Source organism: Bos grunniens, chromosome 5 (assembly GCF_055505025.1).
Source record: "Bos grunniens cultivar Pamir isolate PY7600 chromosome 5, Bosgru_T2T1.0, whole genome shotgun sequence".
In the NCBI taxonomy this organism is placed as follows: domain Eukaryota; kingdom Metazoa; phylum Chordata; class Mammalia; order Artiodactyla; family Bovidae; genus Bos; species Bos grunniens.
The window spans coordinates 64,559,843-64,586,052 of NC_141169.1; the positions used below are offsets into that span (position 1 = coordinate 64,559,843).

The window sequence follows — 26,210 nt, forward strand, 5'->3', positions numbered from 1 at the left end:
TACCTTTATATGCAGATTCTTAAATATAACATATAACAAAACCACCTATGAGTAGGATAACGAAATGCTATTTTTCAAAGTAGATAAACCTTAAACATTTTACTTTGTGAAATTCAAAGTTTTACCTTTCAATATAAAACAAATCAGCATTGTCCTTCCACATTATTACTAAATATCAGTCTATTCTAAAATTTTTGATGTGACATGTAGGTGACATAATACATTTGGAAACCATAACAACATGCTTTTCAAAACCATTCCTAGTTTTAAAAGGTTAGATTTTGGTTCTGTTTAAAGGTCAGACCTGAAAATATGCTGATGATTACATTATTCCACACATTTTGGATGGTGCCTTTAAAGTCTTGGCATGAAGTCATGAACAAAAAACACAATGAGATTTGTATGAAGATTCCTCTTAATTCCTCTAACTCATAAAGGCTTTGGTTTTAAAAACTCAAAAATATAGCTGCATAAAATGAACGGCTTTACCTGTATCGCCAGTTTCCTTGTTCTTGACTTCTGTGGTTGCTGCAGAAGAGGTGAGTGGACTAACTGGAGGGTTGGAAGTAAAGCTTGTACACCCTGTAGATGTGTTGATTTCAAAATATTCTTGGTTGTGATTCATTCGATGAAAATCCAGAGAAGACACAATAGATGTTCGTTGTTTAGGCTAAAATAAATGAGCATGATACAAGCATTAATATGATCATGCTCATCTTCAGCCCAATTCCCCATCAGTTTAATCTAAGTGCATTTTTTCCATTACACTGTCTGTTTTTTACACATAAAATATAGTTGTGTTTTACAGAGAAACATTAAAAAGTCCCTTAATTCAATAATAAAAAAAATGTTTAATGAAAAAATGTCATGGCATAGTTGATAAAATAATTTAGACTTTTTTGTTAGATTTCTCCAGAAGACTGCAAAAATACAGTGCTCAGAATTTCTCTTAATGATCAATTCAGAAAGTTGCAATTCTGAGTCACCTTTCATTCAGCTAACATTTATAAAGGATCCTGCATTTGGCAGACCCTGAGAATATAGAGTCTACTAAAGAAATAAAAGGATCCTTACAATATGGAAGCATAATTAAGGCAGTTCCATTTTTAATTTTCTATATAGTCCAAGGAACTGGGAACATTTGATATTGTCCCCAAGTATCATATGCTCCAATTTCATCATTAAAACGAAGTAAATTTGTATAGAACATTTTCTAGGATCTAAGAATCTGCTTGTATTTATAGTGAACTTTGATTTCTTTTTTAAGGATTTAAATTAATCCCCAAATAGCAAAAAGAAAAAGTCAATTTAAACATAAATGGTAAAATCATGGAGTAACAGCAGATATAATCTTTTGTCAGTAATGGATTGTTCCCTATAGCAGTTTTCTGGGTTTTTTTTCCCACAATTTTAATTATATTCACATTTTTTTTCTCGCCTAGCAGAGGTTCTAACATCACCCTTCAGAAAAACCGCAGTCTTTTTGGCTCTCAGGATTGTGCACATTTCCTAATTTAAGTCTTATTATGTTTTATTCATATTATCAATGTTAATGAAATATTAACAATCTTACAATAATAAGAGATTAAATACAATCTCTTTAAAATAAAGTTTATTGTACTTAACTTTCTGCAAAGTACAAAAAGTGCAATACACTTTTGGCTTAGTAACACTTACACTGCCCTCAAATACTTGCTAATTTTATCACTGAACTCCACAATTATTTTCCTGCAAAATATTCATGTTACCATTTCTCTTCCAGCTCATCATGTTTTTTGAAAAGCAGACATTACTTAGTCTATAATCTAAAATATCTGATGATATTGAAAATGTGTTTTACAGAGTTTTTTTTTACTTAAGGTGTTCAAATTATAACATGCTTTATACTTTCACCCTTGCAATATTTTTATAGGAATTGTTAAGAGGCATAAATATTGTTATATGAGTGTAAGTTATGTATTATTATGACACATGAACTCAGTAATGCAATTCAAATTAATACCCACATAGGACTCAGTTGCTTTTGAAGTATGAAAGACTGGTGTTCAATGTCAGGCTTGATTTCTCATGAAATGTCTGTCCTTGGGGCTACTAAATCTCAATTCACTTTCAATGTTCTTCCTACTAGACTATATAACTGCAATTAAAAACATGGATATGACCCTGGCTCCAATAGAAACACAGGTATGTCATTATCATGGTTTTGTCTCATTGTGTTGTATTTTATTTTTGTTTCACTTTGTATAAAGGCAGCAAACCAAATTTATATGATGTACCCTCTCATAAACATTATAAGGATAAAGCCAACTGATGTGTATGACTCCTTTACTTATAAATGTTTCTGAAATACATGTTTCTGAACCTTGACCACCCAAAGTTTTAAATCCACTAGAAGTACAATTTGTTATACAATCAAGCAAGAAAATAAACTATTTTTCTGCATTAATTTATTCTACCGCTGCTGCTGCTGCTAAGTCGTTTCAGTTGTGTCCGACTCTGTGCGACCCCATAGACAGCAGCCCACCAGGCTCCCCCATCCCTGGGATTCTCCAGGCAACAACACTGGAGTAGGTTGCCATTTCCTTCTCCAGTGCATGAAAGTGAAAAGTGAAAGTGAAGTCGCTCAGTTGTGTCCAACCCTCAGCGACCCCATGGACTGCAGCCCACCAGGCTCCTCCGTCCGTGGGATTTTCCAGGCAAGAATACTGGAGTGGGGTGCCATTGCCTTCTCTACTAATTTATTCTACAAGTATTTGCTAAGTGTATACTAAATTGTGGATACCTTGGCAAGCAGTATGATACGAATAAGATGAGGAAGCCATTGTCCCTCTTCTCTGGGTGATTACAGACTTGAAGTGGGAAGAGGGATGGTGAATGAGGGAATAAATCAGCAATCCAAGGATTGTGTGTCAGTACTGCATAGTACAGCGATAAGCATCATGAGAAGTGGACACAAGATGTAAAAGGTGAACCTCTACTTTAGAGACACAATTAGGATACAATTAGGAAAAGCTTCTGCAAGCAGGTAATTGATGGCTGACTTGAATCTTGTTGAAAGTGAGTGAAAGTGAAAGTTGCTCAGTCCTGTCCGACTCTTTGCAACCCCATGGACTATACAGTCTATGGAATTTTCAGGCCAGAATAGTGGAGTGGGTAGCCTTTCCCTTCTCCAGGGGATCTTCCTAACCCAGGGATCAAATCCAGGTCTCCCAAAGTGAGGGCAAATTCTTTACTAGCTGAGCCACCAGGGAAAGTAGAGGTGGTAGGAAAACAAATGAGGATGGGAAGAGGAAAAGTGCAAACTGCAAAAGGTTCATTATGGCTGTAGAGCAGAGTATGTGATGACAGCAAGTGGGTTCAAGCTGTGAGATACTGGATGTTTCAGGGGACAAATCATGAAGGGCTCTAATGCCATATTAAGGAGTTTGGTCTTTCATCTGACTATTCTAAGAAACCAATGGATGATTTCTAAGCAAGAGAGTTTCATAGCTGGGTTTGAATTTCAATAAAATCATTTTAGCAGTTTAAAGAATGAACAGGTAAGGGGAGAATCTGAGGAAGAGAGACTACAAGGGTATTGAATTGAGCCAAGACATAATGGGGTCCTGAGGTAAAGCAGTTGCAGTAGTGTTGCAGATCACAGATGTTTTTAGGAGATACTAAGGAGGTTAGTTCTTTAGATCTTGGCATCTGATTGGATGTGAAAGCTGATTTTCAGGGAGGAGTCTAGGGTGACTCATATATTTTTTGACTGGGTAGATGCCAAAAGATAAGGTTTTTGTGGGAAATATAAATGCATACACTCCTGTAGCAGAATTACACAAGATGTACTCAGCAGTGGCCACAGGACTGGAAAAGGTCAGTTTTCATTCCAATTCCAAAGAAAGGCAATGCCAAGCAATGTTCAGACTACTGCACAATTGTACTCATCTCACACATTAACAAGTAATGCTCAAAATTCTCCAAGCCAGGCTTCAACAGTACTTGAACCATGAACTTCCAGATGTTCAAGCTGGATTTAGAAAAAGCAGAGGAACTAGAGATCAAATTGCCAACATCTGCTGGATCATCAAAAAAGCAAGAGAGTTCCAGAAAAACATCTAATTTTCTTTATTGACTATGCCAAAGCCTTTGACTGTGTGGATCACAATAAACTGTGGAAAATTCTGAAAGAGATGGGAATACCAGACCACCTTACCTGTCTCTTGAGAAATCTGTATGCAGGTCAAGAAGCAACAGTTAGAATTGGACATGGAACAACAGACTGGTTCCAAATAGGAAAAGGAGTACGTCAAGGCTGTATATTGTCACCCTGCTTATTTCACTTTTATGAAGAGTACATCATGAGAAACACCAAGCTGGATGAAGCACAGTTGGAATCAAGATTGCCAGGAGAAATATCAATAACCTCAGATATGCAGATGGCACCACTCTATGGCAGAAAGTGAAAAAGAACTAAAGAGCCTCTTGATGAAAGTGAAAGAGGAGAGTGAAAAAGTTGGCTTAAAGCTCAACATTCAGAAAACTAAGATCATGGCATCTGGCCCCAGCACTTCATGGCAAATAGATGGGGAAAGAATGGAAATAGTGAGAGACTTTTTTCTTAGGCTCCAAAATCACAGCAGATGGTGACTGCAGCCATGAAATTAAAAGACGCTTGCTCCTTGGAAGAAAAGCTATGATTAACCTAGACAACAAATAAAAAAGCAGAGACATTAATTTACCAACAAAGATTCATCTAGTCAAAACTATGGTTTTTCCAGTAGTCATGTATGGATGTGAGAGTTGAACTATAAAGAAAGATGAGTGCCGAAGAATTGATGCTTTTGATCTGTAGTGTTGGAGAAGACTCTTGAGGGTCCCTTGGACTGCAAGGAGATCCAACCAGTCCATCCTAAAGGAAATCAGTCCTGAATATTCATTGGAAGGACTGATGCTGAAGATAAAACTCCACCTGATTGGATATGAAATACATTTCATTGGCCACCTGATTCAAAGAACCGACTCATTGGAAAAGACCCTAATGCTGGGAAAGATTGAAGACAGGAGGAGAAGGGGACGACAGAGGATGAGAAGGTTGGTTGGCATCACCAACGCAATGGACATAAGTTTGAGTAGGCTCCTGGAGTTGGTGATAGACAGGGAAGCCTGGCATGCTATAGTCTATGGGGTTGCAGAGAGTCGGACACAATTGAGCAACTGAAGTGAACTGCATTGATGCCTGTATGCTCTCGGGACTCAGTATAGACTTCTTAATCTATATGATTATGCAAATCTACATGATATTTCCCTTTCTTTCTTTCTTTGAGCAGAGTACTGTGATTTCACCGTAGCCTAGCTTCAATCTTCAAATAACATATCAAGAGGAAAGGAGAGAAGCTAATGGAAATTCCAAAGGGAAGAAATCAGTGATCATCTGATCTCATTCTTATTTGGTTATTCAGAACTATCTATAGTTATCATGAGTCAGCTTAAAGAACATTGAGGTAGTGAGGAACCATTGCCCAAAGTTCCCTGAGTATCTGAGGTGATGGAAAATGAGAATCGTTATGTTAGTCATGCTCTAAGAAGGGGATCAGCAAACTATGGCCTGTGGCCCAAATCTGGCCTGTCTCCTGATAATGAAAATATAGTTTTATTGGAATACAACTATGTTCACCCATTCACTATTGTCTACAACTTGTCTCTGGAGAAGGCAATGGCAACCCACTCCAGTACTCTTGCCTGGAAAATCTCATGGGCAGAGGAGCCTGGTGGGCTGCAGTCCATGGGGTTGCTGGGAGTCGGACACGACTGAGCAACTTTACTTTCACTTTTCACTTTCATGCATTGGAGAAGGAAATGGCAACCCACTCCAGTGTTCTTGCCTGGAAAATTCCAGGGACGGCGGAGCCTGTTGGGCTGCCGTCTATGGGGTCGCACAGAGTCGGACACAACTGAAGCGACTTAGCAGCAGTAGCAGTAGCAGCAACAACTTCTCTCAACACGGCAATGATAGATTTGAGTGGTTTTAACAGAGGCCATATTATCCACAACACCTAAAATATTTACTATCTGTTTCTTTAGAGAAATTGTTAGCCAATCCCTGTTTTAAGGGATCATTTTACACATCATTTTAGTGCTCAACAAAACCATAAGTGTAGATTCTCTTTTACTCCTCAGTCTTATATGCATTTAGGTTGAGGCCATGTAACTGATTAATTGACTTGTTAGTAGAAGCAAGCCTTCTCTATCCCTCTCTTACTCACCAGATGATGTAGTTTCAAGATGAAGGGAGGTCAGTCAACCCACATCGGGCTTTATGAGAAGCTGAAGTAAACATCCTCTATGTGAAACTACTGAGATCCTGTGTTTGTCTGTGGTGGTCCTAGAACTACTTACTCTAACTAGCACAGAATGCAGTGGCTCAGGGAGGTTAAATGATCTACTCAAGATTACATAAGCAGTGGGATTTTCCTGGTGGTCCAGTGGTTAAGAATTCTCCTTCCAAGCATGGGAGTCAGGCTGGATACCTGGTCAGGGAACTGGGATGCCACATGCCACAGGGCAACTGAGCCCACAAGGCTACAGAGCCTGAGCATGCCACAGCAAAAGATCCTGCATGGCACAACTGAGACCCAACACAGCCAAATACATAAATAAAATAAGTAAATAAACATTAAAAATGAAAGAACAGAAATATTTTAAATTTTTACTTATTTATTTTAAATGGAGGACAATTGCTTTACAATATTGTGATGGTCTTTGCTATACATCAGCATGAATCAGCCCATTCATACGTGTCCCCTCGCTCCTGAATCTGCCTTCCATCTCCCTTTGCACCTCATCCCTCCAGATTACATAAGTAGTTAGCAGGAAGGACTTAGGTTAGAAAGAATGTTCATGTACTCAGACCTAGAGACAAACAGATGGTGCCTCATAAACACAGAGGACAGAGGCAGAATTAAAAAGGGATATCTATGGCGGGAAATAATAGCAATGGGGGAAAAAAGTAAAGAGATGGTAGAGATACTAAAAATGGAGATAAAAGAAGATGAGTCTGGAATATTTGCTTAAACTTTTAATAGATTATCTTTAAAAAAAAAAACTATTCTGATGGAATCCTGCTAAGCCATTCAATATAAGAAAAAAATATCTTTACAAATTCACTGAAATTACAAATGGAATTTGTCAAATTTCAATGTCTAAAATAAGTAGGGTCTCTAAAATATCTCGCCTGCCTTGTGGCCAGCATTCATATAGCCCTGGCTTCCGAAGGACTTGCTTCCACACATATTCACTTAACTAGAGACAGCAAACTATAGATCATGTGCCAAACCCAGGCTTCTGACTATTTGTGTAAAGCCTGTGAGCTAAGAATACTTTTACATCTTTTAATGGCTGAAAAAAAATAGGAAAATAATATTAGTGACAGGTGAAAATTATATAAACCCAAATTGCAATGTTTTTAAATAAAGTTTTATCAGAACATAGTCCATGCTCATTCACTTATAAGTATTTAATTATACATAGGGACTTCCCTGGTGGTCTGGTGGTTGAGAGTCTGCCTGCCAATGGAGGGGACACAGGTTTGATCCCTGGTCCAGGAACTAGGATTTCACCTGATGCGAGGCAACTGCACACTTGCACCACAACTACTGAGGCTCAATGCCTAGAAACTGTGCTCTGCAACAGGAGAATCTACTGCAAGGAGGAGTCTGCACGTGTCAACTCGAGAGTAGCCCCCACTCACCGAAACTATAAAAAGCTGATGGGCAGCAATAAAGAAGCAGCAAAGCCAAAAATAAATAAGTGAAAGTGAAAGTGAAGTCGCTCAGTCATGTCCGACTCTTTGTGACCCCATGGACTGTAGCCTACCATGCTCCTCCATCCCTGGGATTCTCCAGGCAAGAATACTAGAGTGGGTGGCCATTTCCTTCTCCAGGAGATCTTCCCAACACAGGAATCAAACCCAGGTCTCCCGCATTGCAGGAGAATAAATAATATATATATATATATATATATATTTTAAAGTATATATTGTCAATGTCTGTCTTCATGATATGGTTCAGTTTAGTTCAGTTCAGTTGCTCAGTCATGTCCGAGTCTTTGAGACCCCATGAATCGCAGCACACCAGGCCTCCCTGTCCATCACCAACTCCCGGAGTTTACCCAAACTCAAGTCCATTGAGTCAGTGATGCCATCCAGCCATCTCATCCTCTGTTGTCCCTTTCTCCTCCTGCCCCCGATCCCTCCCAGCATCAGGATCTTTTCCAATGAGTCAACTCTTCACATGAGGTGGCCAAAGTATTGGAGTTTCAACTTTAGCATCAGTCCTTCCAATGAACACCCATGACTGAGCTCCTTCAGAATGGACTGGTTGGGTCTCCTTGCAGTCCAAGGGACTCTCAAGAGTCTTCTCCAACACCACAATTCAAAAGCATCAATTCTTTGGTGCTCAGCTTTCTTCACAGTCCAACTCTCACATCCATACACGACTATGGGAAAAACCATAGTTTTGACTAGACAGACCTTTGTTGGCAAAGTAATGTCTCTGCTTTTGAATATGTTATCTAGGTTGGTCATAACTTTCCTTCCAACGAGTAAGCGTCTTTTAATTTCATGGCTGCAGTCACCATCTGCAGTGATTTTGGAGCCCCCAAAAATCAAGTCTGACATGGTTTCCACTGTTTCCCCATCTATTTTCCATGAAGTGATGGGACCAGATGTCATGATCTTAGTTTTCTGAATGTTGAGCTTTAAGCCAACTTTTTCATTCTCCTCTTTCACCTTCATCAAGAGGCTTTTTAGTTCCTCTTCACTTTCTGCCATAAGGGTGGTGTCATTTGCATATCTGAGGTTATTGATATTTCTCCTGGCAATCTTGATTCCAGCTTGTGCTTCTTCCAGCCCAGCATTTCTCATGATGTACTCTGCGTATAAGCTATATAAGCAGGGTGACAATATACAGCCTTGACATACTCCTTTTCCTATTTGGAACCAGTCTGTTGTCCCATGTCCAGTTCTAACTGTTGCTTCCTGACCTGCATATAGGTTTCTCAAGAGGCAGGTCAGGTGGTCTGGTATTCCCATCTCTTTCAGAATTTTCCACAGTTTATCGTGATCCACACAGTCAAAGGCTTTGGCATAGTCAATAAAGCAGAAATAGATGTTTTTCTGGAATTCCTTTTCTTTTTCCATGATCCAGCAGATGTTGGCAATTTGATCTCTGGTTCCTCTGCCTTTTCTAAAACCAGCTTGAACATCTGGAAGTTCACGATTCACGTATTGCTGAAGCCTGGCTTGGAGAATTTTGAGCATTACTTTACTAGCGTGTGAGATGAGTGCGAGTGCAATTGTGCGGTAGTTTGAGCATTCTTTGGTATTGCCTTTCTTTGGGATTGGAATGAAAACTGACCTTTTCCAGTCCTGTGGCCACTGCTGAGTTTTCCAAATTTGCTGGCATATTGAGTGCAGCACTTTCACAGCATCGTCTTTCAGGATTTGAAATAGCTCCACTGGAATTCCATCACCTCCACTAGCTTTGTTCATAGTGATGTTTTCTAAGGCCCACTTGACTTCACATTCCAGGATGTCTGGCTCTAGGTGAGTGATCACACCATCATGATTATCTTGGTCATGAAGATCTTTTTTGTACAGTTCTGTGTATTCTTGCCACCTATTCTTTTTTTAGGCCCATACCATTTCTGTCCTTTATCGAGCCCATCTTTGCATGAAATGTTCCCTTGGTATCTCTAATTTTCTTGGAGAGATCTCTAGTCTTTCCCATTCTGTTGTTTTCCTCTATTTCTTTGCATTGATCACTGAGGAAGGCTTTCTTATCTCGCCTTGCTATTCTTTGGAACTCTGCATTCAGATGCTTATATCTTTCCTTTTCTCCTTTGCTTTTTGCTTTTCTTCTTTTCACAGCTATTTGTTAGGCTTCCCCAGACAGCCATTTTGCTTTTTTGCATTTCTTTTACATGGGGATGATCTTGATCCCTGTCTACTGTACAATGTCATGAACCTCCATCTACAGTTCATCAGGCACTGTATCTATCAGATCTAGTCCCTTAAATCTTTCTCACTTCCACTGTATAATCATAAGGGATTTGATTTAGGTCATACCTGACTGGCCAAGTGGTTTCCCTACTTTCTTCAATTTAAGTCTGAATTTGACAATAAGGAGTTCATGATCTGAGCCACAGTCAGCTCCCGGTCTTGCTTTTGCTGACTGTATAGAGCTTCTCCATCTTTGGCTGCAAAGAATATAATCAATCTGATTTCGCTGTTGACCATCTGGTGATATCCATGTGTAGAGTCTTCTCTTATGTTGTTGGAAGAGGGTGTTTGCTATGACCAGTGCGTTCTCTTGGCAAAACACTATTAGCCTTTGCCCTGCTTCATTCTGTAGTCCAAGGCCAAATTTGCCTGTTACTCCAGGTGTTTCTTGACTTCCTACTTTTGCATTCCAGTCCCCTATAATGGAAAGGACATCTTTTGGGGGTGTTAGTTCTAAAAGGTCTTGTAGGTCTTCATAGAACCGTTCAACTTCAGCTTCTTCAGTGCTACTGGTTGGGGCATAGACTTGGATTACTGTGATATTGAATGATTTGCCTTGGAAACGAACAGAGATCATTCTGTCATTTTGAGATTGTATCTAAGTACTGCATTTTGGACTCTTTTGTTGACAATGCAGGCTACTCCATTTCTTCTAAGGGATTCCTGCCCACCGTAGTAGATATAATGGTCATCTGAGTTAAATTCACCCACTCCAGTCCATTTTAGTTTGCTGCTTCCTAGAATGTTGATGTTCACTCTTGCCATCTCCTGATATGGTTGCAGAGTTAAATAGTTGCAACAGAGACCATATGACTCACAAAGTCTAAACTATTTTACTCTCTGATCCTACACCAGAGAATAAGTTGGTGATCCCTGCTATGCACTGATTATAGAATATTTCTGAGGACCTGAAACTAAGTAGACACTTGAATGATTGTGAGTTAAGGCCAGTTACATGGAGTTGCTGGACCCAGTCCAAAATGGAAATTTGGGGCTCTTTGTTCCAAAAGCAGGGAAATAGTTTTCCCTTTATTCCTTAGTCATTCTCTACATCTGTCATGGTAGCTCTATTTGCCATATACTGTCACATTCCCTTGGACACAGGGACACTTACAGGGCGAGAGCAGACCTTCACAGGCATCCAGGGGTTTTTCCCTCCAACTCAGTACATATACTCAAACTTGACCATCCCCACACTCAGGGTCTCAGTGCTGTGTCAGCAGTTGGTGGGCTGGCTGTGAGCACTGGGGTTGGGGGATCAGGTGTTACTTAGTAATGTGGGGAGATGGAGGGTGGTGGGACCACAGATGAACCAAGGCTCCAAGCCCCAGCACATACTCCATTATCCCACTGACTTCGCTTACAAAATACAAATACAGAGATAAGAATTAAGAATTTTAGACAGCTGTGCAAGAATATTAAAATCCAAACATGGAGTTTTCTTAGCATGAAGCCTATTGACACTGCACTGGTCCCACATCAATGAAGCCAGTGGCATCTTAATCATTACTACAAATGGACTAATGTGTGAATTTACTGGTGTCACATACAGGATAGCATGCATCCCCTACCCTTATTTTGGATTCTCTTTATCAATCAGAATCAAGTTTGTAAGAATATGTCTATGCTGTACAGAGATATAAATGAAATGCAACATTCTGATGCAATGCATGCTAAGTGCTTCAGTCATGTCCAACTCTTTGCAACCCCATGGGCTGTAGCCCACCAGGCTCCTCTGTCAATGAGATTCTCCAGGAAAAGATAGTGGAGGGGGTTGCCATTTCCTCCTCCAGGGAATCTTTCCAATCCAGGGAATTTAATGGCATTACTGTAAACCAGATAGATATAACTCACATATGAATAAAATGAGAGCCCCAAATTCCTAACTAGGATGAGATTTAGGTAATGTTTACATTTTAAATTTTCTCTAGATTGGAATCTAAGTTTCAAATATCCATTCTGTTTCCTCCTCTGTTATTTTCAAATTATTTAACCTAATGGACAGTTATAAAAAAATCCACTTACACTTGAATTTAAGTGGACTTTAAATCATTTTAATTCACTTAATTTAATTATAATAGGACCTCATCAACTCCTAATAAAATGTCAAATAGGACTAAATGGATATATTGGTGTCAGCAAAAAGAAAAAGTGGTGCTAACAAAAGTCAATAATGACATTAAAGTATCCAAGCAAAACTGAGGTTCAAAATGAGTTCCCAGAGAAGATAGATGAATGTCAGAAAAAAAATAAGTGGCATTAGCAGAAATGGGCTTCCCTGGTGGCTCACATGGCAAAAAAATCCACCTGCAATGCAGGAGATGTGGGTTTCATCCTTGGGTTGGTAAGATCTCCTGGAGAAAGGAGTGGCTACCCACTCCAATATTCTTACCTGGATAATTCCATGGATAGAAGAGCCTGTGGACTATAGTCCATAGGGTGGCAAAGAGTTGGACACGAGTGAGTGACTAACACTTTCACTTTCATCAGCAGAAATACCTGGAGATGATAGACTTCCTAGATACTGGCCCATTGATAACTTATATCAACACAAAGCAATATACTGTCAATCAGTGGCAAAAAAATTTAGATGCTTTCTTATATTTTTTTAAAATGGGTATGAAGTGGGGTGGTAAAAATGGGAAGCTAGACCAGTGGTATTTTCTTTTAGGATTTTAATCAACATGAAATATTTTATGTATATGGTATATGGTGGGAATTTTAATTCTAAGTTATTTTTTCACCAATGATAGCCTACTGTCCCAATACCATCATTTTTTTCTTTACTGATTTAAAATGCCACCATTATCATGTATTACATTTCTAAATATAGACTAGGTTTACATTTTTGTTCTCTACTGTATTCCTGTTGATCTAATCCTGTGCTAATACTACCCTTTCTTAATTACTGTTGTGGCTTCTCCTCCTACTTCTAGAGTTCATAATAAATGGATACCGAATCTCTACAATCTTTCTTGTTTTATATTCTGAAATATTCTACTATTTTATGTTCTATAATTTATTCAAAAACTTCTACCATCAGCCATGTGTCAGGCACTGTTCTAGGCTTTCAAGAATACATCAGTGAACATGGCATATTTCTCCATCTATTAGTGTCCTCTTTGATTTCTTTCACCAGTGTTTTATAGTTTTCTATATATAGGTCTTTAGTTTCTTTAGGTACATATATTCCTAAGTATTTTATTCTTTCCATTGCAATGGTGAATGGAATTGTTTCCTTAATTTCTCTTTCTGTTTTCTCATTATTAGTGTATAGGAATGCAAGGGATTTCTGTGTGTTGATTTTATATCCTGCAACTTTGCTATAATCATTGATTAGTTCTAGTAATTTTCTGGTGGAGTCTTTAGGGTTTTCTATGTAGAGGATCATGTCATCTGCAAATAGTGAGAGTTTTACTTCTTCTTTTTCAATTTGGATTCCTTTTATTTCTTTTTCTGCTCTGATTGCTGTGGCCAAAACTTCCAAAACTATGTTGAATAGTAGTGGTGAAAGTGGGCACCCTTGTCTTGTTCCTGACTTTAGAGGAAATGCTTTCAATTTTTCACCATTGAGGATAATGTTTGCTGTGTGTTTGTCATATATAGCTTTTATTATGTTGAGGTATGTTCCTTCTATTCCTGCTTTCTGGAGAGTTTATATCATAAATGGATGTTGAATTTTGTCAAAGGCTTTCTCTGCATCTATTGAGATAATCATATGGTTTTTATTTTTCAATTTGTTAATGTGGAGTATTACATTGATCGATTTGCGGATATTGAAGAATCCTTGCATCCCTGGGATAAAGCCCACTTGGTCATGGTGTATGATCTTTTTAATGTGTTGTTGGATTCTGATTGCTAGAATTTTGATAAGGATTTTTGCATCTATGTTCATCAGTGATATTGGTCTGTAGTTTTCTTTTTTTGTGGGATCTTTGTGGTATTCTTCACAGAGCTAGAACAAATAATTTCACAATTTGTATGGAAATACAAAAAACCTCGAATAGCCAAAGCTATCTTGAGAAAGAAGAATGGAACTGGAGGAATCAACCTACCTGACTTCAGGCTCTACTATAAAGCCACAGTTATCAAGACAGTATGGTACTGGCACAAAGACAGAAGTATAGATCAATGGAACAAAATAGAAAGCCCAGAGATAAATCCATGCACATATGGACACCTTATCTTTGACAAAGGAGGCAAGAATATACAATGGATTAAAGACAATCTCTTTAACAAGTGGTGCTGGGAAATCTGGTCAACCACTTGTAAAAGAATGAAACTAGAACACTTTCTAACACCATACACAAAAATAAATTCAAAATGGATTAAAGATCTAAATGTAAGACCAGAAACTATAAAACTCCTAGAGGAGAACATAGGCAGAACACTCTCTGACATACATCACAGCAGGATCCTCTATGACCCACCTCCCAGAATATTGGAGATAAAAGCAAAAATAAACAAATGGGACCTAATTAAACTTAAAAGCTTCTGCACATCAAAAGAAACTATTAGCCAGGTGAAAAGGCAGCCTTCAGAATGGGAGAAAATAATAGCAAATGAAGCAACTGACAAACAACTAATCTCAAAAATATACAAGCAACACCTACAGCTCAACTCCAGAAAAATAAATGACCCAATCAAAAAATGGGCCAAAGAACTAAATAGACATTTCTCCAAAGAAGACATACAGATGGCTAACAAACACATGAAAAGATGCTCAACATCACTCATTATCAGAGAAATGCAAATCAAAACCACGATGAGGTACCATTTCACACCAGTCAGAATGGCTGCGATCCAAAAGTCTACAAGCAATAAATGCTGGAGAGGGTGTGGAGAAAAGGGAACCCTCTTACACTGTTGGTGGGAATGCAAACTAGTACAGCCACTATGGAGAACAGTGTGGAGATTCCTTAAAAAACTGGAAATAGAACTGCCTTATGATCCAGCAACCCCACTGCTGGGCATACACACTGAGGAAACCAGAAGGGAAAGAGACACGTGTACCCCAATGTTCATTGCAGCACTGTTTATAATAGCCAGGACATGGAAGCAACCTAGATGTCCATCAGCAGATGAATGGATAAGAAAGCTGTGGTACATATATACACAATGGAGTATTACTCAGCCATTAAAAATAATACATTTGAAACAGTTCTAATGAGGTGGATGAAACTGGAGCCTATTATACAGAGTGAAGTAAGCCAGAAAGAAAAACACCAATACAGTATACTAAAGCATATATATGGAATTTAGAAAGAATTTAGAAAGATAACCCTGTGTACGAGACAGCAAAAGAGACACAGATGTATAGAACAGTCTTTTGGACTCTGTGGAAGAAGGAGAGGGTGGGAAGATTTGGGAGAATGGCATTGAAACATGTATAATATCATGTATGAAACGAGATGCCAGTCCAGGTTCGATGCACGATACTGGATGCTTGGGGCTGGTGCACTGGGATGACCCAGAGGGATAGTATGGGGAGGGAGGAGGGAGGAGGGTTCAGGATGGGGAACACATGTACACTTGTGGCGGATTCATTTCGATAATTGGCAAAACTAATACAATATTGTAAAGTTTAAAAATAAAGTAAAATTTAAAAAAAAAGAATACATCAGTGAACAAGTAATGCATGAAACATTTACACATGTTAAAACTTCAGAGGTGATGATCCTATATTTAATTTTCAATAATTTTTTTGTTTTCTAAGTTAAAAAAATGATTTCCCTTAAAAAAAATAGCCTCTTCTTTTCTGAATTCAATAACCTCCCAAATCATTCTGAGGAAACCAATTCCAATCTTTCTCTGCCATTAACTTTTGTTTTCTGAAAGGTCATTCACTCTATTCATTGATCTTGGTTCCTTTCTTTTTGGTTGCTAATTTTCCTCAAATGTTTGGCATTCTTGGTAAACCATTTTTGATTATGTAGGATACTGCTTCATTTCTCTTTCCTGCTCCAGTTCTCACAGTAGGGGCTTTAGCCGACTTCACCTTACTGAGACATTATTACCATGTGGCAGGAAAATAAAGTCAACTGCTTCATGTTGAGGTCATGCTGCTGAGGTGTTTTATTTCTCCAGACTAATCCCTAGCTAAATCCAACACCATTTGTTTTTATCTTCCAAAAGTTCCCAAATGCCTCTAATAGCATCACTCCCTAATTTTCATCACTGTTTTGCTGTGCTCAGTCGTGTCCAACTCTTTGCGACTCTATGGGCTGTAGCCGCCAGGCTCCTCTGTCCATGGGATTCTCCAGGCAAGAATGCTGCCTGCCATTAAAAAGAATACATTTGAATCAGTTCTAATGAGGTGGATGAAACTGGAGCCTATTATACAGAGTGAAGTAAGCCAGAAGGAAAAACACCAATACAGTATACTAACACATATGTATGGAATTTAGAAAGATGGTAACGATAACCCTGTATACGAGACAGCAAAAGAGACACTGATGTATAGAACAGGCTTATGGACTCTGTGGGAGAGGGAGAGGGTGGGAAGATTTGGGAGAATGGCATTGAAACATGTGAAATGTCATGTATGAAACGAGATGCCAGTCCAGGTTCAATGCACGATGCTGGATGCTTGGGGCTGGTGCACTGGGACGACCCAGAGGGATGGTATGGGGAGGGAGGAGGGAGGAGGGTTCAGGATGGGGAACACATGAGAAATAAAGGAATAAAAAATTAAAAAAAAAAAAGAAAGAAAAAAAAAAGAAAATTGACTGAAACTTTAAAAAAAAAAAAAAGAATGCTGCCTGGAAGATGGAGATGAGACTAAGACTAAGAACCTTAGTCTCTTGGGTCTCCTGTATTGACAGATGGATTCTTTACCACTGTGCTATGGATTTATTTTTATTTTTATATTTATTTTACCATTTTAATTGCTGTAAGGAAGAAGATGCAAATACTTGGGCAAATACTTGCTGCTGCTGCTGCTAAGTCGCTTCAGTTGTGTCTGACTCTGTGTGACCCCATAGATGGCAGCCCACCAGGCTCCCCCATCCCTGGGATTCTCCAGGCAAGAACAATGGAGTGGGTTGCCATTTCCTTCTCCAATGCATGAAAGTGAAGAGTGAAAGTGAAGTCGCTCAGTCGTGTCCGACTTGTAGCAACCCCATGGACTGTAGTCCACGAGGCTCCTCTGTCCATGGGATTTTCCAGGCAAGAGTACTGGAGTGGGGTGCCATTGCCTTTTCTGTCAGTTATGTATATTGAGTTAGAATTCTCATATTTCTGTCCATCACTTTTAAAACAGTATAAAGAAGGGATATGAGAGAGTGTAGACAGCACTACAGTATAGAGTAGATATTATTAAACTTATTATTACATGTCATGCAAATTGGAAGCAGTTTATATTTTCTTTCTTTGGGAAAAAACTTTAAAATGTCCAATTTTTATCATGAATACAATAGTTAATAATGATTAAGACCTTTTTCTAAAGATACAGATCTTATCTTCAGGCAAGCAAAATACTATTCCTCTCCTCTACAGATAGATTATGGCTGAAGAGAGAAAAAAAGGTGCCACCATGAGGAGGAAGGTGAAGTCGATGTGAGTAAATATTGAGTGCCTAAGAAGCTTCGACATTCTTCCAGGAGCTTGAGATTTTTATCTTATTTAAACATAAAAGGTTAGTATTAAAAGTAACTATTACTCTTTCCATTTTACAATGAACTTGAGATTTAAAGATAGCCTCACAGTTTAAAAGTAGGAGAGCTAAAACTAAAACATAGATCTATGGAATTTCAAATTGATTGCATTTATCCCCCAGGACATCACACTAAAGGTTAAAAAAAAAAAAAGTAAACATAAAGTTACAAGCAGAGACAAGAGCCTCATAGTTCTTGAGTTCCTCACTTCACATCAATGAGCGATTTTCCTCCTCTTCAGTCTAATGACAGCATTGATTTTTTAAAAAACCCATTGTTTTAGAAGGTGTTGACAAAAGCACAAGTGTGCAGGAAAAGGAACAGACAGAATCTAAATCAGTTACGTATTAAACTTTTAGAGGCACAACGTGTTTTATTGAAGGGCAGACTTTTAAAAAATATTCCAATTTCCTGCTTTTACATCTGCAATTAATTTAATTTTTGTGTGGAGATATTTGGCTATGGATAACATATATATTCATCTTCCAATAAAAGAGAAAATGGTAAAACTGTTAGTGTGTTCCTAGTATTTATCATATATAATCATGAGTGTAAAGCTTTATAAGTAGTCTATAATACATATTTCTTCATATGAGTTAATTTCCTCATACAAGGTATTCAAACTTTAATTGGAAAGACTCCACAGCCATGAAAAGGTAATAAAACTGTGATTTTAATTCTAATTTTCTTTTATGAAAGTGTTAAGTGGCTCTGGGCTCAGTGCAGACAGTGAAGAACTTTAGAGCCTTTAACCTCTAAACCAAGAGGTTTATTTTTACAGAAGATTCTCCCAGCATTAAAATAGTTATGACAATCTTGCAAAAAATATTTTTTGAATTAGGCACACCAAATATCTATGCATTAATATTTCAAAGATGCTGAAATCAAATTCAAATGAGTCCAAGATTAAAAATAAAGCCAGCTTTATTTCCCAATTTAGTTTCTTTAGAAAAAAAAATAATTTTAAATGACTTGTTTCAGTCCAAGAACAGCAGGAAGTTTAATTACGTAATGGATTATAAATGATGTGTCCTGAGCAGCCAAAATGGGAAGCTCATAACACTGTATGAGCAAAAGAAAAATTTTTTACAAATAAAGATGCATGTTGTTTTTACTTTTACAGCTCAATTTTTTCAACTAATTGGAGAAAATTGTAGTCACATGCAGTTGTAAGAAATAATACAGAGAAACTGCTTGTGACCTTTTCCTGGTTTCCCCCAAATATATTTAACATCTTGCAAAACTATACTGTGTGTGTTGCTCAGTCGTGTCTGACTCTTGTGACCCCATGGGCCACAGCCGGTCAGGCTCCTCTACCCATGGTATTTCTCAGACAAGAAAATTGGAGTGGGTTGCCATTTCCTTCTCCAGTTGTGATTGATATACAGCACTTTAAAAGTTTAATGTATACAGCATAATGATTTAACTTATATACATCATAAAATGATCACCACAGTAAGTTTAGTGAACATCCATCATCCCCTAGAGATACAAAATAAAAGAAAGCAATATTTTCCTTGTGATGAAAACTAAGGATTTACTCTCTTAACAACCTTCATATATAACATACACCATGTGAATTATATTTATCATGTTGCACTTTCACCCTTCATACTTAAATGTCATAAGTGGATGTTTGTACCTTTTGACTATTTTCATCCAACTCCCTCTTCCCTGACCCCTTGCTTCTAGTAACACAAATCTGATCTCTTTTTCTATGAATTTGCTTGTTCTTCAAGTATAATTGACCTAAAACACTCTGTAACTCCTGGTGCACAGCATAGTGATTTGATATTTATCTACATTTCAAAATGATCACCATGCTAAGTCCAGTTACTGTTCATTAAGAAGAGGTGGAAAAAATGCACAGAACAACAGTAAAAAAAAGGTCTTCATGACTCAGATAATTACGATGGTGTGATCATTCACCTAGAGCCAGACATCCTGGAATGTGAAGTCAAGTGGGCCTTAGAAAGCATCACTATGAACAAAGCTCGTGGAGGTGATGGAATTCCAGTGGAGCTATTTCAAATCCTAAAAGATGATGCTGTGAAAGTGCTGCACTCAATATGCCAGCACATTTGGAAAACTCAGCAGTGGCCACAGGACTGGAAAAGGTCAGTTTTCATTCCAATCCCAAAGAAAGGCAATGCCAAAGAATGCTAAAACTACCACACAATTGCACTCATCTCACACACTAGTACAGAGAAGGCAATGGCAACCCACTCCAGTACTCTTGCTTGGAAAATTGCATGGACGGAGGAGCCTGGTAGGCTGCAGTCCATGGGGTTGCTAAGAGTCGGACATGACTGAGCAACTTCACTTTCAGTTTTCATTTTCATGCATTGAAAAAGGAAATGGCAACCCACTCCAGTGTTCTTGCCTGGAGAATCCCAGGGACGTGGGAGCCTGATGGGCTGCCATCTATGGGGTCGCACAGAGTCAAACATGACTGAAGTGACGTAGCAGCTTAGCAGCACACGCTAGTAAAGTAATGCTCAAAATTCTCCAAGCCAGGCTTCAGCAATATGTGAACCATGAACTTCCAGATGTTCAAGCCGGTTTTAGAAAAGGCAAAGGAACCAGAGATCAAATTGCCAACATCCGCTGGATCATAGAAAAAGCAAGAGAGTTCCAGAAAAACATCTATTTCTGCTTTATTACTATGCCAAAGCCTTTGACTGTGTGGATTACAATAAACTGTGGAAAATTCTGAAAGAGATGGGAATACCAGACCACCTGACCTGCCTCTTGAGAAACCTATATGCAGGTCAGGAAGCAACAGTTAGAACTGGACATGGAACAACAGACTGGTTCCAAATAGCAAAAGGAGTACGTCAAGGCTGTATATTGTCACCCTGCTTATTTAACTTATATGCAGAGTACATCATGAGAAACGCTGGGCTGGAAGAAGCACAAGCTGGAATCAAGATTGCCGGGAGAAATATAAATAACTTCAGATATGCAGATGACACCACCCTGATGGCAGAAAGTGAAGAGGAACTAAAAAGCCTCTTGGTGAAAGTGAAAGAGGAGAGTGAAAAAGTTGGCTTAAAGTTCAACATTCAGAAAACTAAGATCATGGCATCTGGTCCCATCACTTCATGGGAAATGGATGGGGAAACAGTGGAAACAGTGTCAGACTTTATTTTTTTGGGCTCCAAAATCACTGCAGATGGTGACTGCAGCCATGAAATTAAAAGACGCTTACTCCTTGGGAGGATGGTTATGACCAACCTACACAGCACATTCAAAAGCAGAGACATTACTTTGCCGACAAAGGTGTGTCTAGTCAAGGCTATGGTTTTTCCAGTGGTCATGTATGGATGTGAGAGTTGGACTGTAAAGAAAGCTGAGTGGCAAAGAATTGGTGCTTTTGAACTGTGGTGTTGGAGAAGACTCTTGAGAGTCCCTTGGACTGCAAGGAGACCCAACCAGTCCATCCTAAAGGAGATCAGTCCTGAGTTTTCATTGGAAGAACTGATGCTGAAGCTGAAACTCCAATACTTTGGCCACCTCATGTGAAAAGTTGACTCACTGGAAAAGACCCTGATGCTGGGAGGGATTGGGGGCAGGAGGTAAGGGGATGACAGAGGATGAGATGGCTAGATGGCATCACCGACTCGATGGACTTGAGTTTGTGTAAACTCCGGGAGTTGGTGATGGACAGGGAGGCCTGGCGTGCTGCAATTCATGGGGTCGCAAAGAGTCGGACATGACTGAGGGACTGAACTGAACTAAACTGAACCATACAAAGATGTTATGTTACTAACGTGTATATTCCCCACACCATACATTTCATATCCAGCAGTGCCTTTATTTTGCAGCTGGAAGCGTGAACCTTTTAATCCACCTCACCTACTCCTCTTAACCTCCCCATCCCCTACCCTCTGGCAACCACCAGTTTGTTTCCTGTATCTATGACTCTGATTCTGTTTTGTTACGTTTGTTCATTTGTTTTGTTTTTCAGATTCCACATATAAATGAAATTATACAGTATTTGTCTGTCTCTGTCTGACTTACTTCATTAGCGTAAACGCCCTCTGAGTCCATCCATGTTGCCACAAATGCAAGATTTCATATTTTTTATGATTAATATTCCATTGTATGAGTGTAGTGTCTTATCTTCTATCTATTGATGAGTACTTAAGTTGTTTCTATAGCTTGGCTACTGCAAATAATGCTGCAATAACATAGGAGTGCATATATCATTTTTTAATTAGTATTTCCATTTTCTTTGGATACACAGGCGTGATATTGCTATGTTATATGGTACTCCTATTTTCAATTTTTGGAGGAAACTTCACACTGTTTTCCATAGTGGTTGCATGAATTTACACTGCCAACAACAGTGTACAAGGGTTCCCTTTTCTACACATCCTTGCTAAAACTTATTATTTGTTTTCTTGATAATAGCCACTTTGACAGAAGTCAGGTGATACGTTATCCTGGTTTTAATTTTCAATGTTTATTTTGTATCCTCTGACTTTATTGTAGATTTTTTTGTAGATTCTTTGGGATTTCCTGCATAGAAAATTTTATCCTCTGCAAATAAGAAAAGTTGTATTTCTTGCTTTCCCATCTGTATGTCTTTTATGTCTTCCCCTTTCTTTCCCCCTCTTTATTGTACAGGCTAGAAGTTCTAGAACTATGTTGAATAACAGTGGTGAAAAAAGAAGACACACTTACCTTGTTTTTGATCTTAGAAGGAAAACATTTAAATTTTCACTATTAAATATTATGTCAGCTGATGGGTTTTAGTAGATGTTCTTTATCAAGTTGAGGAAGTTCTCTATTTCTCTCTTATGATATTTTTTTTTTCTTAATCATGAAAAGTAACTGTTGAAAGCTTTTTCTGCTTCAATTGACATGATCATGTTTTTTCTTCTTTATAGATTTTCAAACACTGATCCAATCTTGTATACCTGGAATAAACTCCATCAGTCATAGTGTATAATTCTTTGCATATATTGTTGAGCTCCTATTTAAGAAATTTTGTGTCTATATTCATGAAGGATAATGCTCTATAATTTTTACTCTTTTGTTGGGGTTTTAATTTGTCTGTTTTTCCTTTAAATGTACTGCTTGGTTTGGTATCAAAGGATAGTTTACACTTAGAATTAATCCTTTAAATGTTTGTTATAATTCTCCAGCAAAATCATGTGAGCTTGGAGATTTATTTTTTGAAATATTAAAAAATCATGAATTCAATTTCTTCAGTAGCTATAGAACCAGTCACATTATCTTTTTAATATTGGGTGAATTGCAATCGTTTGTGTTTTAAGAAAAATTGGTTCATTTAACCTTAGTTGTCAAATTTATTTGGGTATAGTGGCTTGTAATATTCCTTTATTAGACTTGATGTCTATAGAATTTGTGGTGATATTCCCTGTTTATTTCCTGATACAGGTAATTTGTGCCTTTCTTTTTTCAGCTTCAGTTTAAAAACAGCAGGAAGTAATTACATAAGAATTCACAGAAGTATTTAAAATAGCTGCCCTGGAAACTATAAGGAGCACCTAAAGAAGCAAGCTGTCAGGAGAGTCTGATGGGAACTAAGGGGCAGAGACCCTGGTAGAACATCCCTAAAAAGCCACCCATCCCTGATTTGGAGGAATGAAGACTCAAGGCCATGATGGATCATGGAGCTGGGGAGAAAGCACACTCCAAATAATTTCTACTACTCAATTATGGATAAGCAGTTTTAGAAAGCATGATATTTATTAGGAGGTCCAAGAAACACAGAGGTGACTCTATCAAGCAGAAAGTTGCTTGATAGGTTGTTAGTTATTAGTAGTTTGTTGTTAGTAGTTTGAATAGCATGCAACAGATAGCAACTTTGGAGAAGGAAACTATTCATTAAATACATTTTAAACCCAAATGAAACATAAAGTTGGGGATCAGTGTTCTTTCATGCAGTGGCTCACTAAACAAAAGAGAAAAAGCAGCAGAAAATAATTTTTCTTCTGGGACTGCTCAAGGTTGACATTGCCATCTTCTCCATTTACCAAGTTAAAGAATATTATTAACAATATTAACTAAAAGACAGACATAGTGCTTTCCCTTATGTAACTCATATTCTAGTGAACAAGATAGACAAGAAGTGGAAAAGTGAAAAGTGCTGGGAAGAAGTTAGAGAATGCTAGGAAGACACAGATGAGGGGTCTAATCTAACTTGGGGTGTAAGGAGCAACTTCTTTAAGGAAATATCAGTTCAGTTGCCATCTGAAGGAGGTGAATTTATTTCAGTGAAATATTATAAGCAGGAAAACAGGGTTTGCGATTTCTATGTGTTTATTATGGACTATGTACTTCATCAATATAAAAATTCTGCTTGCTCCTAGTGCATTTTATCTAGAATTCTACTTTGTCTGTTTTAAATATTCTTGACAGCTGCATTTTATTTTGCACATAATAAGTGCTCTTTCTACTTTAAGTTTTTGGCATTTTTTTCTTTATTTTCAAAATTATGTCTCACTTTCAAACATCGTAATTTAGAGTTTGCATTTTGATGCAACAATCTCTTCTCAAAATGGAACTCTTTAACTCATTTACACATTCACTAAATGTAAGGGCCCTGTTTAATCTCACTCTGTCATCTTATTTTATAGCATTTATTTTCATTTTGCCTTTCTCTACTTATTTTTTTATTCCTTCTCCTTCTCCTTCCCCTCTCCTTCCCTCCTTCCTTCCTCTCCTCATTTCCTCCTTTCTTCCTTAAGTGACTTGGATATTCTAATTGTTGTATAAGCAGTAGTAGCTTTAAAATCCCCCATGTCATCAAACACTGTCCTATCTTAAGGATTATCTGGAAAATACATTAGAAATTACATAACTATAATGTGCCATGGATATTGTCCCCTCTTGTGACCTTTTACAGACTACATTTTCTTCACTTTCCAATATAACTCTCCTATGCAAGTAGAAGGGCAAGATCAAGGCTGAGAATCAAAACTGTGATAAAAAGGAAGACCATCTCCATCTTCCAGAAGCAAACCCCAGCAACAGCAAAAAGGATAATGCTTGTGCTAAGTACGTGGTGGTTTTCACTGGTATCTTCACACCCTAGAGAAGACTGAGGCACATTTAAAGAATAGAGCCAAGAGGGTCATCATCTCTGCCACCCTATCACTGTCCCTGTATTTGTGGTTATAATGAACCATGAGAACTGTGATAACTCCCTCCAGGTTGATAACAGTGCTTTCTGTATCACTATGTGCTTTGCTTGCTTCCCCTGCCAAGGTCACTTATGACAACTTTGGCATTGCAGAGGGACCCGTGACCACAGTCCACACCATCACCGCCCATATAAGAGCACGGGTGGCAAACTTGTTGATGGCCATACTGTTGCCCAATATATTGTCAGTGCACCCACTGGCCACTGACACCGCCAAGACTGTGGATAAGCGGATCCACGTTCGATGGCATGACCTTGCAAGTCCCCACCAGTATGTTTATCAAGGATCTGATCTGGATAATCTATTGGTTATCAGGTGTCAGAGGGACCCCTGAAAGGAAGGGCATTCTGGACTATACTAAAGACTGAGTTGTCTGTCTCCCATGACTTTAATCCTCTCTTTTGCCTCAGATGCTAAGGGCTGGTGTTGTCCTTAAAGACCACTTTTTTTTTTGTTTGTTTTTACTTTTTTTTAAATTTTATTTTATTTTATTATTATTTTTTTAATATAATTTTTTTTCTCTAATTTTATTTTATTTTTAAACTTTACATAATTGTATTAGTTTTGCCAAACATCAAAATGAATCCGCCACAGGTATACATGTGTTCCCCATCCCGAACCCTCCTCCCTCCTCCCTCCCCATACCATCCCTCTGGGCCGTCCCAGTGCACCAGCCCCAAGCATCCAGCATCATGCATCGAACCTGGACTGGCAACTCGTTTCCTACATGATATTTTACATGTTTCATTGCCATTCTCCCAAATCTTCCCACCCTCTCCCTCTCCCACAGAGTCCATAAGACTGTTCTGTACATCAGTGTCTCTTTTGCTGTCTCGTACACCAGGTTATTGTTACCATCTTTCTAAATTCCATATATGTGCGTTAGTATACTGTATTTATGTTTTTCCTTCTGGCTTACTTCACTCTGTATAATAGGCTCCAGTTTCATCCACCTCATTAGAACTGATTCAAATGTATTCTTTTTAATGGCTGAGTAATACTCCATTGTGTATATGTACCACAGCTTTCTTATCCATTCATCTGCTGATGGACATCTAGGTTGCTTCCATGTCTTGGCTATTATAAACAGTGCTGCGATGAACATTGGGGTACACGTGTCTCTTTCCCTTCTGGTTTCCTCAGTGTGTATGCCCAGCAGTGGGGTTGCTGGATCATAAGGCAGTTCTATTTCCAGTTTTTTAAGGAATCTCCACACTGTTCTCCATAGTGGCTGTACTAGTTTGCATTCCCACCAACAGTGTAAGAGGGTTCCCTTTTCTCCACACCCTCTCCAGCATTTATTATTTGTAGACTTTTGGATCGCAGCCATTCTGA

At 38.4% G+C, this 26,210-nt stretch overlaps 1 protein-coding gene across 8 annotated transcripts in view; it reads right to left on the minus strand.

Moving 5' to 3' along the window:
* ANKS1B (ankyrin repeat and sterile alpha motif domain containing 1B) overlaps positions 1-26,210 on the minus strand; it is a 1,153,827-nt gene that overhangs the window by 673,902 nt on the left and 453,715 nt on the right. For all 8 annotated transcript variants that reach the window (XM_086400851.1, XM_086400849.1, XM_086400852.1 and 5 more), the window contains exon 12: positions 490-670. In XM_086400851.1, coding sequence (XP_086256977.1) covers positions 490-670 — 181 coding nt within the window. The remainder of the gene's footprint in view (positions 1-489; positions 671-26,210) is intronic.